This window comes from Rhinopithecus bieti, unplaced genomic scaffold (assembly GCF_001698545.2).
Source record: "Rhinopithecus bieti isolate Rb0 unplaced genomic scaffold, ASM169854v2 scaffold_47256, whole genome shotgun sequence".
NCBI lineage: Eukaryota > Metazoa > Chordata > Mammalia > Primates > Cercopithecidae > Rhinopithecus > Rhinopithecus bieti.
This window is the reverse complement of record NW_016819014.1, coordinates 308,190-325,904: the sequence shown is the minus strand read 5'-3', so window position 1 is coordinate 325,904 and position 17,715 is coordinate 308,190. Positions and strand designations below refer to the sequence as shown.

The following is a 17,715-nucleotide window of genomic DNA, read 5'->3' as shown; positions in this document are numbered from 1 at the left end:
TTGGAGAATGGTGCAGGATACTTGGGGTGGGGGGTGGCCCAGAGGATGATGACACAGGCAGGTCACTGAAGTCATCTTACAGAAGAGGGAAGACTCAAGTTGCTGGGCTCCAGAGGGTGGTCCTTGGTCCCTGAGGACAGGAAGAAGAGGCCCACGCCCCATCAGCCAGATAAGGAACAGAGCCACTCATAGTGGGCTGGTCAGCCTCCAAGAGAGGTACCCCTAGAGTGACCAGGAGGTTGTATAGACAGTGGTTCCCAGGATGTTTTGTTGGTTTGGTTTGGTTGACAGCAAAGCCTTCTTCAGCAAAATCATACCCAATCGGTAAAAGAGATTGCAAGTGGAGCTGCTTTGGTTGACTTGGAGTGGAGGGGCCTCACAGCCCACCTCCTTGTCTTCTCCCTTGCCCTCTGAGGCACCTCTAAGGAACTGCGAGGCCTTCTGGAGCACAGTTTTTAAACCACTGGGATAAATGCCATGGTCTTTTCCAGCCCTGAATTTTGATTGCAGATGATATAAATTGTAGCCATGAGACTATTCCATCAGCATTTGCCCAGCAGGTGCAAGGCAGAAGCTGTCATCCTCAGGGCGGGCTCCCTCTCCTTGGGCCTCACCCTGTGTTCCACCCTGCGAACACTGTGGGATTTGGTCCTGATGAAGATGCTGACATCTTGTCGGGGGTCCCCTAATAGGGAATCTTCATCAAACTGGAATGTGTTTGAGTCTCACTTCAGAAGCCTTCAGAAGGCTGGGGAGGCTCTGGGAGATCACCTGGTTCACTCCCCTCATTTGACAGATGGGGGAACTGAGGCAAAGAAGGATGAGGGTCACTTAGTGAATCAGGCTCAGGACCAGAAGTGGAGCCTAGGACCCCTGACACCCACCAGCACTCTTTCAGTTGCTCACTCCCTGCAGTCTGCTCAGGGCCCTGTTCTTGGCTCTGTCCATGAGAACATCCACCCCACTCAGGGTAGGAACAGCGTCTTCTGGGTCTTTCTTCCAGCTGTGGACAGCTGCACACCCTCAAACTAATGCATTTTGAGAGCCCCCTTTGTGACACACTTCCCAGCTGTCCCGCCCTTTTCCTGACACGTCAGGCATCGCGGAGCCACCAGGGAGCCTCAGGAGAGAGACATGCTGGTGAACAGATGGACGTTAATTTACTACTCTTGCAAAATAACCCTGGGTGTGAACTGGCCTCAGCAGAGATCTGAGGAGGCAGCGGCAGGCCTCCGGACCTGGAGATGGGTCTCAGGGACACATGGTCAGCCCGCAAGTCTGGAAGCAAGCAGAAAAGTCCCAGTGTCTCTTCTCTGCTGGTTCCTGCAACTGCCAGGAAACATGAGGAGGTGCAGAGACTGTGGGTGGAAAGGAGACTGGGAGAGAGGAAACGTGGAGGGTTCTATAAATCAGGGGCAAGAGAGTCATGTGACCGAGGCTTCTGAAGAGTCAGGAAGGGCTGGTGTGGGAACAGTGTGAGGGGAAAGGCTGTGTCAAAGTCAGGAGTAGACACTGAGACTTCCCAGGAGCCCAGAGCTACTCTGAGCCCACAGAACCACCAAGGGAGGTGTCCATGGGACTACTGCTGGCTGATGGATCATGGGGCCCTCAACCTCAGAGGTCAGCCTTTCTCTTCTGGGTCCACTATACCAGTTATAAATAGGATCATCTGAGTAACAGAGACTCAGAATAACAGTGTCTTAAACAACAAAGAAGCTTATTTCATTCACATGAAAGTCTGCAGGCCGGGCATGGTGGCTCATGCCTGTAATCCCAGCATTTTGGGAGGCTGAGGCAGGCAGATCACCTGAGGTCAGGAGTTTGAGACCAGCCTGGTCAACACAGTGAAACCCCATCTCTACTAAAAATACAAAAATCAGCTGAGTGTGGTGGCACACACCTGTACTCCCAGCTATTCGGGAGGCTGAGGCATTAAGAATGGCTTGAACCTGGGAGGTAGAGGTTGCAGTGAGCTGAGATCATGTCACTGCACTCCAGCCTGGATGACAGGGTGAGACTCTGTCTCAAAAAAAAAAAAAAAAAAAAAAGTCTGTAGGAAGGTGGCCCAAGACAGATATAGCCTTGACTACAGTCATTTACTCCCTGTAGTCAAGAGCACAGGCTCCTTCTGTTTTTCTGTTTTGTTGTTCTGCTGCACTTACCCTACTTTTCAAAGTCATCTCATGGTCCAAAATGGCTGCTTCCGTGCCAGCCATCACATTCTCATCCTAGCCAAGGAGAAGGAGGAAGGGAAGAAGATAAAGAGTCAAAAGGAAGGCGCACTGCCTTCTTATTTTAAACATCTTCATCCAAATATAATTCACGTGCTATAAAATCCACCTATTTAAAGTCCACAATTCAGCCAGGCATGGTGGCTCACGCCCGTAATTCTAGCACTTTGGGAGGCTGAGGTGGATGGATCACTAGAGGTCGGAAGTTTGAGACCAGCCTGGCCAACGTGGTAAAATCCCATCTCTACTAAAAATACAAAAATTAGCCAGGCGTGGTGGCGGGCACCTGTAATCCCAGCTGCTCAGGAGGCTGAGGCTGGGGAATCACTTGAACTTGGGAGGTGGAGGCTGCAGTGAGCTGAGATTATACCACTGCACTCCAGCCTTGGTGACAGCAAAATTCCATCTCAAAATAAAATAAAAGTTCACAATTCAGTGGTTTTTAGTATATTCATAGAGTTCTGTAGCCATCAGCAAAAAATCTAAGTCTGGAGCGTTTTCATCATTCCTAAGAGAAAGCCCACACTCATCGGCAGTCACTTCCCATGTCCGCCTCAGCCCGAGGCAAGCACTGAGCTGCTTTCCATCTCTATGGAGTTGCCTGTTCTGTTCCATTACATTTAATATAAATGGAATCATGCGACATGTGGTTTTTCTGTGTCTGGCTGCTCTCATTTAGCATCCTGTGTTTGAGGCTCATCTGTGTTGTGGCTGGTGGTGGTACTGCATCCCTTTTCATTGCCAAGTAGTGCTCCACTGCATGGCTAGACCACAGCTGATGCATTCACCGGTTGATGAACATTTGGGTTATGTTTACTTTTTGGCTATTAGGAATAGTGCTGTTATGAACGCTCATGTGTGAGGTTTTGTGTGGACACATGTTTTCCTTCCCCTAAGGTTCCTAGGAATGGAATTTCTGGGTCACATGGTCACTCTCTGTTTAACACTCCAAAAAACGGACAAACCGTTTCCCTAAGTGGTTGCACCATTTTCCTTTCTGCCAGTGTGTGCGGGCTGCAGGGCCGTCCCATCCTCACTGGCCCCAGCTCCTTTGTGAAGAAGGCTCCTGCAGCTGCTGCCTGCCACCTCCACTAGCATCCTGTGGTCCAGAGGGTAGTCTTGTGATCACCCATAGCTGCAAAGGAGGCTGGAAAATAGTCTTTATTCCAGGCAGCTGTGCACACAGCCCAAAAGTATGGGTTCTAGCACTATGGAAAACAGGAAAACAACTACCCTGGCCACTATGAGTAAAGGTTGTAGCCCTCTGTACTTTCTGGATGCTGTCGGGTACCTGGACATTTCTCCCTCTAGGTCCACAGAACTGGCCCAGGGCCTCGAACCTGCTGCTGGCTAAATGCTGGGTCAGCCCTTTCCCAGCCCAAGCCCTGCCACTGCTGAATTCTTTACAGGGCTGTCTCTGTCTTCCAGCCTACGTCCTGCCAGTGAAGCTGGAGATGGAAATGGTTATCCAGCAGTACGAGAAGGCCAAGGTCATCCAAGACGAGCAGCTGGAGAGGCTGACGCAGATCTGTCAGGAGCAAGGGGTAATGCACGGCCGCTTTCGGCTCTGTCCATGGTCTTGCTGGGGATACTGGTAGTGCCTAAAGCCATGGGTTGCTAGAGCTGCAGGGGCACCAGAGGTCAGGGAGTTCCTCCAGCCCCTTGTTGGACTCATGGGGAACCTGAAGCCCAGAGAAGGGGGCACATCTCCAGGGTCGCTGATGTACAGCCCAGCTAGGCATGGACTCAACCCTGACTCCCAGGCCAGGGTTCTTTCCACTGCAGCACGGTGACTCTTCAGCTCCCCGACCTGAGCCTGCCAGGTCGCCCCCTCAGTTCATCAGAGTCTTCTCGGAGACATGGTTGGTCTCTTAAGCCAGTGGCTAATTCTGTCTGCTGAGGGTTGCTGGGCACCATAGTATGTCCATTGCTATGCAGGACGCCCAGAACCCCAGAAAGGTGCTAGTGGTGCTCTCCACCCTCCAGGAGCCGTGATGAAGACTCAGAGAGGCAGGTGGTGGGCCCTGCAAGGATGGGCTCAACAGAGGCAAGGGGGACTGGCAACTGGGCCAGGAGCACCCTGTCAGGCATCCAGAGGCCTGCATTCAAGGCCTAGCCCTGCTGCTCCCACCCCTCCGGACTCCAGCCAAGTCAGGCCACCCCTCTGCCTTCAGTTCCTTCCTCTGTAAGATGATGTGGCTGCTCCCATGTGAGTGGGACAGAGGAGTTCAGAGGAAGGGGATTGGGGTGCTCAGGAGGGGGTGGCTGCTGGAACCCACAGCAAGGCTGAGAGCTCTGTAGAAGCGCAGCTCTGGGTGCTGGGAAGGGTCTGGTCCCAGGCTGTAAGGTGGGAATGCTACTGAGGGGACTGGCAAGGTGGTGGGAATGTGGGGGATGGGCCAAATGACATGCATGGTCATTCCCATTCTGCCCCACGGATTCTAGGGAGGGGACAGGGCCACTGCCCCCAACTACACAAGCCAGAGACACCAAGCCTATGGCTCTCCGTGCCCAGGGCCAGGCGAGTTCTTCACGGGCTGTCTTCCAGCCCATGTCCTGTCAGGGAAAGTGGAGGAATGCCTGTGGCCTCATATTGACGTGGGCACTGAGTCCTTCTGGCTTGCAGTGTAGTAAGGATGGTCTCCCCCGGGCTCCCTCTTCCTCCCCCATTGCTGGGTGCCCAGGCAGTCTCCAAGGGGGTCTCAGGGCTGAGGTCTAACCTGGCGTATGGGCCCATTATGTGTCCGCCCGTCCTACCAACCTCCTGTCTCATGTGTCTGGTGCATAAACACCCTGATTGTGCCAAGTGGAGTCACCTGTCATTTTGACAAGCCCTGTGCCATGCCACCTCTTGGGATTTGGTTGCACGGTGCCCCTTGCCTAAATCCCCGCCCCTTGCAAGCTTTGTCTGTCTAATTCAAGTCCTGGCCTCTCTACAGAGCGTGTTCCCCCCGTCAGCAGTCTCTGCACCCCCTCCCCCAGCCCCACAGCTGCCCTCACTTGTCTGCATTCACAGGGCACTGGGCACTCACTGCCATGATCAGTGCTCCTTTATACCTGGGGCAGCTCTTCCCACTGAAATGGATGCCCCCTGAAGGCAAGCCTTGTCCAACTCACATCCATGCTCCAGCCCCAGCCAGCACTCCACGCGTTACAGGTCTTGGTAAATGCGTATTCAGTGTGTGTTGCGGGTCTTGGTAAATGCATATTCAGTGTACCTCTTGGCTCCCTGACCAACCTCAACCTCTCATAGTTTTGGGGTGGGGGACACGTCTGTGGAATGTCACTACAAAGTGATCCTGGGAAATGTCCCCACAGGAACACACACACACAGTCTTCAGAATCATCTCCTCGGAATGTCTGTCAAGAAACCAATCTTTTTGTTTTTTTTTTTTTTTTTTGAGACGGAGTCTCGCTCTGTTGCCCAGGCTGGAGTGAAGTGGCCGGATCTCAGCTCACTGCAAGCTCTGCCTCCCGGGTTTACGCCATTCTCCTGCCTCAGCCTCCCGAGTAGCTGGGACTACAGGCGCCTGCCACCTCGCCCGGCTAGTTTTTTGTATTTTTTAGTAGAGACGGGGTTTCACTGTGTTAGCCAGGATGGTCTTGATCTCCTGACCTCGTGATCCGCCCGTCTCGGCCTCCCAAAGTGCTGGGATTACAGGCTTGAGCCACCGCGCCCGGCGAAACCGATCTTTTTATATGCTTTGGGAACACTATGACCTTTTGTTTCGCACAGAATGCCTGTGCATGACAAGAGAGGTCATCAGGGGACACGGCCTTCAGGGGCATGTTGTCCAAGGTGTCCTGAGAGCAGGGCAGGCTATGGAATCCTAGACTAGGAGGAGAAGCATTCCCACCCTGAGCAGCTGGCATCAGCTTCATTCATTCTCTCGCCATATCGGGTGGTCAGCCAGCACTGTCCAGAGCTGCTCTGCTGGGCTTGTGCCGGGCATGCAGATGCCACTCAGGACAGGGTGTGGCCATTGTCCTCACGGGGCTCTGGGTGACTCAGGGGGTTTAGCAGCCTGTAAATAGGCAGTGGAAATCTGGTGCAATGCCTGCATCACACAGGCACGTCCCTGGCTCTGCAGGCCAGGGTGGGGAAGGCTTTCCAGAGACGCTGATGTAGAGCAGGGCCCCAGGGAGAAGGCTGCCAGGCAGAGGGAATAGCGTGGGGTGTGGGAGTGGGTGCAGTGGGCCATGTAGAGGGTGAGCAGAGCGAGGCAGCAGGAGGATTGGGGACAGGCTTGGGAAGGGGCTCCGTGGCTGACCAGAGAGTTTGGGCTTTATCCTGCTGGGACAGAGGAAGCCTGGAGGATTAAAAGCAGGACTGGGGGATCTGCTCAGATGTGAGTTGTTGATGGAGCCTTCCAGCTGCTGTTGGAGGCTGGATGGAGAGGGCAGGGTGGAGATAGGAAGGCTGGGGACAGAGGCTGGAGAAGAAGGTGAGAGAAGCTTGGCTTTAGGCAGAGGGGGCTGCAGGGAAGTGGGGAAAGGAAAGCGCAGGGTGTCATCCAGAAAGCGGCTGGAAGCCGATCAGGCAGTTCTCATTCTGCTGTCAAATAGGAAAACAAATGCTCTACTTCACGGCAGTTGGCAACGGGAAAGACACGGACTTAGGGCTGCATCCTCCCCTCATAAATTCGCAGCCTCCCAGCCCAGCAGGGAACGCGCTGACCCTGCCACTGGCCTCACCTCAGCCACACATGTGCCACGTGGCCAGGAGAAAATCCTAACGGCAACCCCACCTCCCAGGGTTTCCACCATGACCTCTGTCCGGAGCCCCCCGGGGACCCCAGGTTCCTGCCGTCCTGGTTCAAGTCACTCTCCACATGTGGCCTCCTTCCCGGGGATCTCAGCCGGAGGGAAACTCCCTTGCATTCTGCACAGGAAAGAGCCAATAAATAAAGACAGATTCCCTCCAGGTAGTGACATCTGGAAAAGAGATGAACAGAAACAAACCATTTTAATTTAAAAAACACCTGAACCCTGTCATCTTAGTTAAGACAGCAGAAAGGGCCAGACAGGCTGGACTCCCAGCGGGGCCGCCAGGAACGGTTGGGGGCTGCCTGGCCAGAGGGACCAGGAGGGCTGCTCTCCTGGAGTCCGTGGTGCCCGCTCCACAGAGCGAAGCAGACAGGCGCCTCGCTCGCAGCTGTATTTTCAGGCCTGGTTGAGACTTGACTGGGTAACAGATACTCTGGAGGAAGTGAGACTGTGGGCCCTGGAATGTCAGGGATGGCTAGACCTTTAGAGACAGCAGCCCATGGAATGATGGAGAATAGACTTGGTTCTAAATAGACTTTGAGCTGGCTTTGAACCCAGGTATGTCTCTCTTTAGAACAATTACTGGCCTTGTGGCTTTGGGCATTAATGGGACATCTATAGGCCTTGGTTTTCCTAATCTGAAAAATGTGTGTAGTAATAGAATCCTTGAAGGATGGTGATGAGATCGTGTAACCTAAAGCCTGACATGTGATGGGTAGCAACTAATGGGAGTCCACCAGCCCCACCACACCTGCCCCACACACCCATTTTACAAATAAGAAAACTGAGTGGTGGCGGCTCGCCCAGGCGGCACACAGCTAGTCCAGGGGGCATAGAACCAGGTGTCCTAACTGTGAACACTGTTCTCTTCCAGCCCATCATGTTCAGCTTCCTTTTTCCTACTCATGGCACCTCTTAGCACTCGGCGAAAACATTGATCAGATTATGCATAGGGTATCTTATACTTCAGGCACAGACCTGGCTCCCCTCAGTGGTCTCAATGGCACCCCCAACCCCATTCCAGGGCAGTCTAGTATTCTTTGTGATAAACTTTCTCTCTCCTTGCTGGAATCCTCAGAGTATAATGAAGCTATTTCTAAACTGAATTCACGTATGCTGCCTGAAAAATTGACATTTACCAATGAAATGTGTTAGGGTCCAAGTTTAAATACAACACCTGGCCTGGCGCAATGGCTCACACCTGTAATCCCAGTGCTTTGGAAGGCTGAGGCGGGAGGACTACTTGAGGCCAGAAGCTTGAGGCTTGCAGTGAGCTGTAATGACGCCACTGCACTCCAGCCTGGGCCACAGAGCAAGACTCTGTCTCTTAAAAAAAAAAACAAAAAAACAAAAAAAAAACCTTTGCACTCCCTTGCTCTCTTGCTGGGATATGTTTGTACAACTATTTGCCACAACTTCACCCAGCTCTTTTTTAAAAAAATAAACTTTATTTTTTAGAACAGTTTTATATTTACCAAAAAATAGTGAAGCAGGTGCAGAGTTTCCCGTATCCCCTGTGCCTGGCTACCCATTATTAACATCATACGCTAGTATCATTTGTTACAGTGAACAAACCCACATTGATACGGTACTCAGATTTTCTTAGTATTTAATCTTTTAGGTCCTCTATTTGCTCCACATCACAGTCAGTCAGCATGTCTCCTTAGGCTTCTCCTGGCTGTGGCAATTTCTCCAACTTTGTTTCTAATGACCTGAAGGGTTTTGGGGAGCACTGGCCAGGTGTTTTACAGGATGCCCCTCTGCTGGGATTCATCTGATGTTTTTCCCAGGGTAAGCCTGGGGTTGTGGGTTTTGGGAGGAAGACTGCAGAGGGAAAGAACCATTCTCATCATGTCACATCAAGAGGACATGCTGGCCGCGTGACTTCTCACTGTGATGTTACCTGGATCACCTGGCTGGGGCAGCGTGGGTCAGGTGTTTCCACTGCACAGTTACTCTCTGTTTCTTCATCTTAACTTTCTTTCTTTTTTCTTTTTTTTGAAACAGAGTCTCACTCTGTCGCCCAGGCTGGAGTGCTGTGGCGTGATCTCAGCTCACTGCAACCTCCGCCTCTCAGGTTCAAGAGATTCTCCTGCCTCAGTCTCCCGGGTAGCTGGGATTACAGATGCCCGCCACCACGCCTGGCTAATTTTTGTATATTTAGTAGAGACAGGGTTTCACCATGTTGGCCAGGCTGGTCTCGAACTCCTGACCTCAGGTAATCCACTCCCCCGCCCACCCTCCGAAAGTGCTGCAATTACAGGTATGAGCCACCGCACCCAGCCCATCTTAACTTTTTAAGAAAGATTACGTTGCTTCTTACCGTGACCCTGTGGAGACTCTCAGATGAGCCTGTTGGCCAGTTTCTTGCATGAATATCTGATTCATTTCATCTTCTGTGCTACATTTCTTGCCACAGGCCCACACCCAGGGTGCTCCAGAACCACCTTATATAACAGATGAAAGGCCCCTGGAAGGGCAGCTGGCCCAATCCAGGATTTGGCAGATGGGGCATCTGAGGTTCAGAGAAGGGGATGGGTGAGCCCAACGTGGCACAGCAGTTATGAGGCCAGGACGAAAACAGGTCTCTTGTCGCTCATTCCAGTGCCTTCCCTCCTGGATCACACTGGCCCTCTGGCTTTGACAGGGAGACAGGCTTCGCTGCTTCCCTCATTCCTTTGATCTCTTCTGGTTGTGGGCACACCCCATCCTTAACAGATCCCTACCTGGGGAGGGGTGCCTAGAGCATCCTGGGATGGAAGGAGGACTCTTTGCTGGTCAGTCATACCATCCAAAGTCCTGGCCATGCCTTCTGCAGTCCCTTCCAGACTCCCCACTGCTGTGATAGAAGCACATGGCCTCTGACCCCTGAATTCAGCAATTCCTTAGGTGGAGGTTCCTTTTCATTCTTTTTTTTTATTTTTTTATTTTTTGGTGAGGGGTGGATCTTGGCCAGAATTTCATTATGAGTTAGGCTTGCTGGTACACAGATGGATTCCAAAGTCACGATGCTAGAGGCTGCCCTTCAGAGAGACATGTGGATGCCTTGTCTGTCTTTCTGTCCTGGCTGCTTCAGAAACCAAAGCCATTTTAGATGCAGCGGTTAAATCAATGCAGCGATATACTCTTCTGACTCATCTCACAAAACCGCCTCTGAGATTTTATGTACCTCCATGTGCGGATCTCACTCTAGTTCCAAAACGCATTCTGAAGTTTCTTTCCCCTTTAAGCCTGGTAACAGCTTTTGGTACAAAATAGTACGGTTTGACCTGGGCCACTGTGAAGTTAGTTTCTCTTCTCTGAAGCTGTCCTTCCTCAGCACAATTCACCCTGAGATCATTGGCAAAATATTGAGGGATGAGGCTCAATCTGGGACGACTCAAGGTCCAGCCTCCAAGGAGACCAGTGGGACCTGTGAGCCCCTTAGGACATCCTTAGACCTTGGGAAAGGTGAGTCCCTTGTTGGCGAGTTTGGAGAAGTGGAAAGAATCCTCTTATTCGGGGAGCCAGCAAGCCAGATTCAAACCTCAGCTCCACCAGTGACCAGTTGTCTCCCTTTTAACCCCTGAGCCTCAGCTTCTCATTGGGAAAACTGGCAGTAACAAGGCCTACATCATGTGGATGCCATATGCATCAAATTAAATCTGGTCCACTGGAGGCTCTCAGTAAGGGTTAAAAAAAAAAAAAAAAAAAAAAACCAGCGGGGGGGGGGGGCTCACACCTGTAATCCCAGCACTTTGGGAGACTGAGGCAGGCAGGTCAGGAGATGGAGACCATCCTGGCTAACATGGTGAAACCTCGTCTCTACTAAAAAAAAAAAAAATACAAAAAATTAGCCGGGTGTGGTGGCGGGTACCTGTAGTCCCAGCTACTTGGGAGGCTGAGGCAGGAGAATGGCGTGAACCTGGGAGGTGGAGCTTGCAGTGAGCTGAGATCATGCCACTGCACTCCAGCCTGGGTGACAGAGTGAGACTCAGTCACAAAAAAAAAAAGAAAAGAGAATAAAAATGCTACTAAGTGTATTTGTGTGATGGTTGCTCATTCACAAATGCACTGTCATGTTTTAGCTCATTTTTCCCTTGATGGTGAAAGTTGGCAGGCTGGGTACTATTAATCCCTCCACATGGAAAGACTGAGGTTCAGAGAGGCTGTTCTTTGCCCAGATCCTGCAGTTTTTCATGGAGGGACTAGGAAAGGAACCCAGGGCTTCAATGTGCATTTCCCTGCACCAGAAAGAGGAGTCTGCCTGAGTCACTGATAGTTAGGGTGAGTAACAGTCGTTGCATCTGGCAAATCCAGAAACCTGTGTCCTAACATAGGAGAAGTACATTTGTCACTCTCATCATAGTCCAGTGCAGGTTGCAATGGGTCAGGGTGGAGGAGGGACCCTCTGTTCCACACAAATCACTCAGGCCTCCAGGCTGCTCCCATTTTGTGACTCTTTTTTTTTTTTTTTCAAGATGGAATATCGCTTTGAGACCCAGGCTGAAATGTAGTGACATGATCTCGGCTCACTGAAACCTCTGCCTCCCGGGTTCAAGCGATTCTCCTGCCTCAGCCTCCCGAGTAGCTGCGATTACAGGCATGTGCAACCACACCTGGCTGATTTTTGTATTTTTAGTAGAGACGGGATTTCACCATATTGGCCAGGCTGGTCTCAAACTCCTGACCTCAAGTGATCTGCCCACCTCGGCCTCCCAAAATGCTGGAATTACAGGTGGGAGCCACCAAGCCCAGCCGATCCTTCTTCCTCCAAGTCCTCTGAGTCTTCTCCAGTCAGTGGATAGGAAAATAAGGCTGGGGAATTGGGCACAGCAGGTTCTTATTGGCCAGGACTGAAAACGGTGACATTGCTCTGCCCCTGTTTTATTGGCAAGAGTCAGTTACACAGTACCAACTAGGGGCAGCAGATACTGTCAGAAGTGGTCTTTGTGCCCAAGAAGAAAACATTGCCTGCAGTCATCCAACCCATAAAACAAGGCCAATGGGCTCACAACATTCCCTACCTTTTCCCCGGTTCCAGTACAGCAGGCGGCACAGCCACACTTATCAAAGTCCTTCCTGGAGGAATGCCACGTCTCCCTGGCCTGTTTCCTGACGAAACAAGACGATAATCTTGACCCTGCAAACTGCAGGCATTTCTGATGGAGGAAGATGTGGGGAGAGGAAGCTGTCATGCCCCTCCCTCCATCCCCTTCACTGTCTTTCATGTGGAGGAGCCAGAGCAGATGTGGGAGGTGGTGGGTGGTCTGATTGGGAGCCAGGGCCCATCTCCCCATCCAGGGCTGTCACTGGATCCCATTGCCTGCTGGTTTTCTGGACCCCTGAGAGAATGCCAATGGCTCTGTGTAGGTCCCTCGCCTTTGAGGCTGGGCTAGCAGCTCAGAAAAGGAGCCAAAGGGCAGGAATAGCAGGAATAGAGCCGTGGTTCCATGCTGGCTCCAGGGATGGGGCTTGAGGCTGGATCGTTCCAGAGAGCTCCTTCTTTTCCTACAGAGGCCACAAGTCCCCGGCTCAGCACAATAGCCTTTGTTACCTGGATTATTCAGGATCTCCACTGTGGGAAGTGAAATTTTTTTTTAAGATGGGAAGTGATTTGTAAAACAGCCGATAGCTTTAATGACAACCCTATTTAGCTGATAAAATTAGCCATCAGAGGAATAACTTATGTTATCCTTTTGCCGTAATTTAAATTTATGGCCAACTACCAGGCATCTTCACAGTGGATGGAAAGGGGCCAAGGTCGATCTCAGCTTTACTCTCCTCCTAAATCATTAGTTTGCAACTGTCTCCTGATTTTTATTGTTACCAACAATGGCGAAACTAATGGAAATAAACATTGGATGCTATCCCAACAGCAGATGGGTTTGAAGGCAGGGCAGTCTGTGCAGACAGCACTAATAGGATGGAGAATTACTGCTATTACATTAGATACCATCAAGCTTCTGGCCAAAGTGTGCATTGATCAGGACAAGGCCCGTGTCAACTGGACTCCGCAACCAGACCATTAAAGGTGGAGAAGCGCTGGGTGTGCCTGTACTGCCGCCCCGGTGGGTCTGACCCCTCCTGGTCTTGCATTAAAAGCCCGGCCCTGATGGAAAGGCCCGGCCCCGATGGAAGGGGCCCAACTCACTCCAGTAATGCATACTGCGGGCTTCCCTGTGGATCCCAGATGATCTGGGCAGGTTATCTGATTAGAAATACTTAGCTAATGTTGTGCACTAAATGGGTATGTGACTGCACTTTAATTCTTCCCAAGCCTAGGGATGGTGTATTTTTTCCCACCGGGCCCATTTGCCAGTGGAAGATTTGCTTCATCAAAGCCACCGTGCACCTTCTTTTCCCAAGGTACAGGCCCGCGTGAGCCCTGGGGAGCCCCATCCCGTTGTGTTTCTTCCTGCTTTCAGCAGTTTGACTGCAAGGTGCTTCCGTGTGGGTTTCTGTGGGGTTTTTTGGTATTTATTCTGCTTAGGAGTTTCTTAAATTTATGGCTTGATTTTTTTTTTATTAGATTTGGGAAGTTCTTGGCCGTGCTTTCTTTATTCATTGCACCTGTCTCCTGTCTCATTCTTCTCCTCTTGGAGCTCCAGTTGTACCTGAGGCCGTTTGGTTATGTCTCACATTTCTCTTAGATCTTACTCTGCTCCGCTATTCATTCTCTCTCTCTCCCCCTCTCTCCTTTTTCAATGGCTGTAAGTTTTGATATTTTTCTATAGACCTGTCTTCAACAAGCCTACTATGTCCAGTCTCCTGTTAAACCCATCCAACCAACTACTCAATTTCAGATACAGTATATCGAGGTTCTAAAAGTTTGATTTGATTCTTTTTATAGAGTCTAACCCTCTGCTGAAACACTACACTCATTTTGTCTGTCTTTCCCCCGTATTTTTGTTAACATATTAATTGTAGTTATTTTGAAGTCCTTGTCGGTTCACTCAAGTATTTGCCCAGGTCAGCTTCTATTAACTGCTTTATGGCTTGATAACTAATCATGTTTTTCTGCTTATTTGCATGATGAATGCTTCTCATGGTGTGCTACACATCATTGATGATGCATTTTAGAGGTTGTGGATTCTGTTATCTTTCTCTGAAGAGATGGTTCTCTGGGAATGGGGCATTTTGACAGGGAGTAGGGGATGGCTCTCAAGACAGTACTGAGCCTTAACTGCACTTACACTTCATTCCCTCTGGGTGGGGTCCTGGAGCTGGTACAGAGCTCGTCATAGACTTGGGAGTTCAGTGAGTCCATTTGCCTTATTGGATACACAGTGAAACCGAGGCCAGGGGAAGAAAAGAGGTTCATCCAAAGTCAGGGCGAGGGAGGAGTGATGGGCCAAGAGCTCAGCCTCCAGCCCCTGCTTTTCCCTCTGGTGACTTCCTGTTCTCCTGGCCCCTGCTACCATCAAGCTGCCCTGGATTCTGTTGGGCTGAGTCACTTCCATCTTGCCCATAAGGCTGCAAGTTCCCTGGTGCAAGGTCTTGGGGGCTGGAAGCCAGGGGTATAGGCTGTGGCCCCTGCTTTGCTTCTGAAGCACCATGTGGTCCTGGTCTTTCCCCTACCCTCCCTCCCAGCACAAGAGGCTCCTTCTCACCTCCGGGCCTCAGTTCCCCATCTGACTCATGGGGCCCTGATGTCCTAGGGCCCCTGGGAAACACTGTGGAGGCACATGTGGCCATGATAAGCATAGGAGGAGCCAGGAGCCCAGCTCTAAGGGTCCCGCTAGCACCTCCTGAAGCCCCCCTGGGCTGTCCTAGCCTGTGACTGGACTGAGAGCCATTTGGCCCATGTGCGCTTCCCCTCTGAGTCAGTCATTCTTTCTCAGGGTGAGATGGACAGCATCCAGCCACCCCACACCCTCTGGGTGTGAAGCTTGCCAAAATCTGTCCCCAAAGCAGGTTGTCCTCTCCCTCATCCCCATTCCAGTCCATGCCATGTGCTGATATTGCACCTCCAAGGTAGTCTCTTATCCCTCCTCTTACCTCCGTCTCTACCGTCTCCACCTTCGTCCATACCTGCTCGTCTCTGGCATGGACTACTGCAGTAGCCTCCCAGCCTCCCAGGCATTCCTATATCTACTCTGGCCCCATCCAATCTGTTATCCATTCTGCACTCAGCATGGTCCTTTCAAAATGCCCATCTGGATCACTATGCACTGCCATTCCCACCTCTCTACCCTTCTGTTTGGAGGATTCCAGTGGTTTCCAGTTGTTCTTTAAACATCTTACTGTGTTCTTAAGATGTTCATGTTACTGTGTTCTTAAGATGTTCTTTAAACATCTTACTGTGGCTACAGGCTCTGCCTGGTGGGGCCCCGGCAGAGCTCCCTAGTCCCTTACCTTCTGGCCCTCTGGCCCTTGTACACACCATGCCTCCCCTGCCATAAGTACCACCCCAGGGCTGTGCTTGGCTCTCAGAGGAGACTTGTTCCCTGCATTGCAGCTGACAGCCCCCATTTCTGGGGCTATCCAGGTTTTACCTGCAAGCCGAGGAAGGCATTTTCATTCTAAAACCCATAACAGAATGTTAACATCGCCCCACCATGGTTTACTTGACTTCCCACTGAATGAATGAATGTGAGAACTGCCACACACTTGGAGTTCATCTCTTTAGCTGAAACTTGCTTCTGTGTATGTGCCTACATCTGCACATGTGGGCCTGGGCCTGGGCAAGCCCTGGCCTCTGGCTGTCTGGCCTGAATTCCAGTGGGACACTCTTGGGCAGTTCCATATCAATTACAAGCCATCAATAATGCATGCCTTCAGAGTGGCCAGGAAGCCATTAGCTGGCCTGCAGGCCTCGATGAGTGGCCTTGGAGAAAGTGGGCTGGGTGTGCCCATGGGAGGTTCAGATCAGCAGGGCAGGAGGGGCTCCCAGCCCTGGCAGAGCTTGGGAGGGTTGCCTTATAGGCCCTCAGTCGCCCTGAGACCTTGCTGCCAGAAGGCTTGCACCCTCTCAGCCTGCACGTAAAGGCCGCCCTATAACGAGCCAGCCTCGCTTTCTCATTCTGTGAACCTCCAGCCACCTTTGAGTGTTTTAAGTGCTGGGTTGTCGAGATTCAGTGTCTGAGCCCAGTGTGAGCCCAAAGTTAGGGCTGAGTCTGTGACCAGCATCAGGCTCAGTGTGTGAGCAGGGTCAGGGCTCAGTGCATAGCCAGTATGAGGCCTGGGTCTTTGTCTTGGCTTTGGGACAGGGTGCAGCTCAGTTGGTGGTTGGAGTTAGGGCCCAGTCTAAAGCCAGGGAGTTGAACAGGCTAACTGGTTTCCTGCATTGATTTGTTCATAGATTCAGCAATGTTTATTGAATGCCTCTTGAAGGCAACAAAACAGACAAGACCTCTGTTGGTTCGCAGATGATATTCTCCTGGGGGTGGAGGGTGGCAGGGATGCGCTGGAGCTCCCACATGCTCACGAGAACTCATTGTGCACATTTCCCCCAAGGGTGTCTTGTTGATAGCTTGAAATCAGCCATGCTAGGAGTATGCCTTCCCCTCCCACCCCGCCCCACTGGAACACCACTGGGGGCTGAACAAGAGGTAAACTGATCATCCTTTAAAATGGCAGTTTGTTTTCACACTGCTAATAAAGACATACCCAAGACTGGGTAATTTATAAAGGAAAGAGGTTTAATTGACTCACAGTTCTGCATGGCTGGGGAGGCCTCAGGAAACTCACAATCATGGCAGAAGGGGAAGCAAACATGTCCTCCTTCACATGGCAGCAGCAAGGACAAGTACCAAGCAAAAGGGGGAAAAGCTCCTTATAAAACCATCAGATCAAGGCAGGCAGATCACAAGGTCAGGAGTTCAAGACCAGCCTGGCCAACATGGTGAAACCCCGTCTCTACTAAAAATACAAAAATTAGCTGGGTGTGGTGGCGCATGTCTGTAATCCCCGCTACTGGGGAGGCTGAGACAGGAGAATGGCTTGAACCCAGGAGGCGGAGGTTGCAGTGAGCCAAGATCGTGCCACTGTACTCCCGCCTGAGTGACAGAGCAAGACTCTGTCTCAAAAACAAACAAACAAAAAAAACCAAAACCATCAGATCTTGTGAGAACTCTATCATGAGAAAGCATGGGAGTAACCACCCCCAAGATTCAATCACCTCCCACTGGGTCCCTCCCACGACACATGAGGATTATGGGAACTACAATTTGAGATGAGATTTGGGTGGGGACACAGCCAAACCATATCATGGCATGATCACAAATATTTATCTGATTTCCTTCCCCAAACCCCAATGGAATGATAGTAAAGAACAAAATCATAAATACATAAGAATTAAGAAATTATCTCTTGGACAAGTACAGTGGCTCACAACTGTAATCCCAGCACTTTAGGAGTCTGAGGAAGGTAGAGGATTGCTTGAGTCCAGAAGTTTGAGACCAGTCTGGGCAACATGGCAAGACCCTGTCTCTACAAAATATAAAAATAAAAAAATTAGCTGGGCGTGTGCCTGTACTCCCAGTTACTCAGGAGGCTTAGGTGAGAGGATCACTTGAGCCCATGAGTACAAGGCTGCAGTGAGCTATGATCACACCACTGCACTTTAGTGTGGCAGACAGAGTAAAACCTTGTCTCCAAAAAGAAAGAAAAAGAGAGACAGAAAGAGAAGGGAGGGAGGAAGGGAGGGAGGGAGGGAAGGAAGGAAGGAAAGAAGGAAGGAAGGAAGGAAGGAAGGAAGGAAGGAAGGAAGGAAGGAAGGCAGGCAGGCAGGCAG

At 51.1% G+C, this 17,715-nt stretch overlaps 1 protein-coding gene and 1 long non-coding RNA gene across 6 annotated transcripts in view; one reads left to right on the top strand and one right to left on the bottom strand.

Annotated features, from left to right (window-relative positions):
* The window catches only part of TMEM266 (transmembrane protein 266), a 152,813-nt gene that overhangs the window by 119,427 nt on the left and 15,671 nt on the right, over positions 1–17,715 (top strand). For all 5 annotated transcript variants that reach the window (XM_017858023.1, XM_017858024.1, XM_017858028.1 and 2 more), the window contains one exon: positions 3,660–3,775. In XM_017858023.1, the coding sequence (XP_017713512.1) occupies positions 3,660–3,775 (116 nt within the window). The remainder of the gene's footprint in view (positions 1–3,659; positions 3,776–17,715) is intronic.
* Positions 2,995–9,972, bottom strand: LOC108519189 (uncharacterized). Its single transcript, XR_001882557.1, has 3 exons — positions 9,322–9,972; positions 6,927–7,166; positions 2,995–4,571 (listed from the first exon to the last, which is right to left on the bottom strand). It is a non-coding gene; the product is annotated as an uncharacterized LOC108519189 (long non-coding RNA).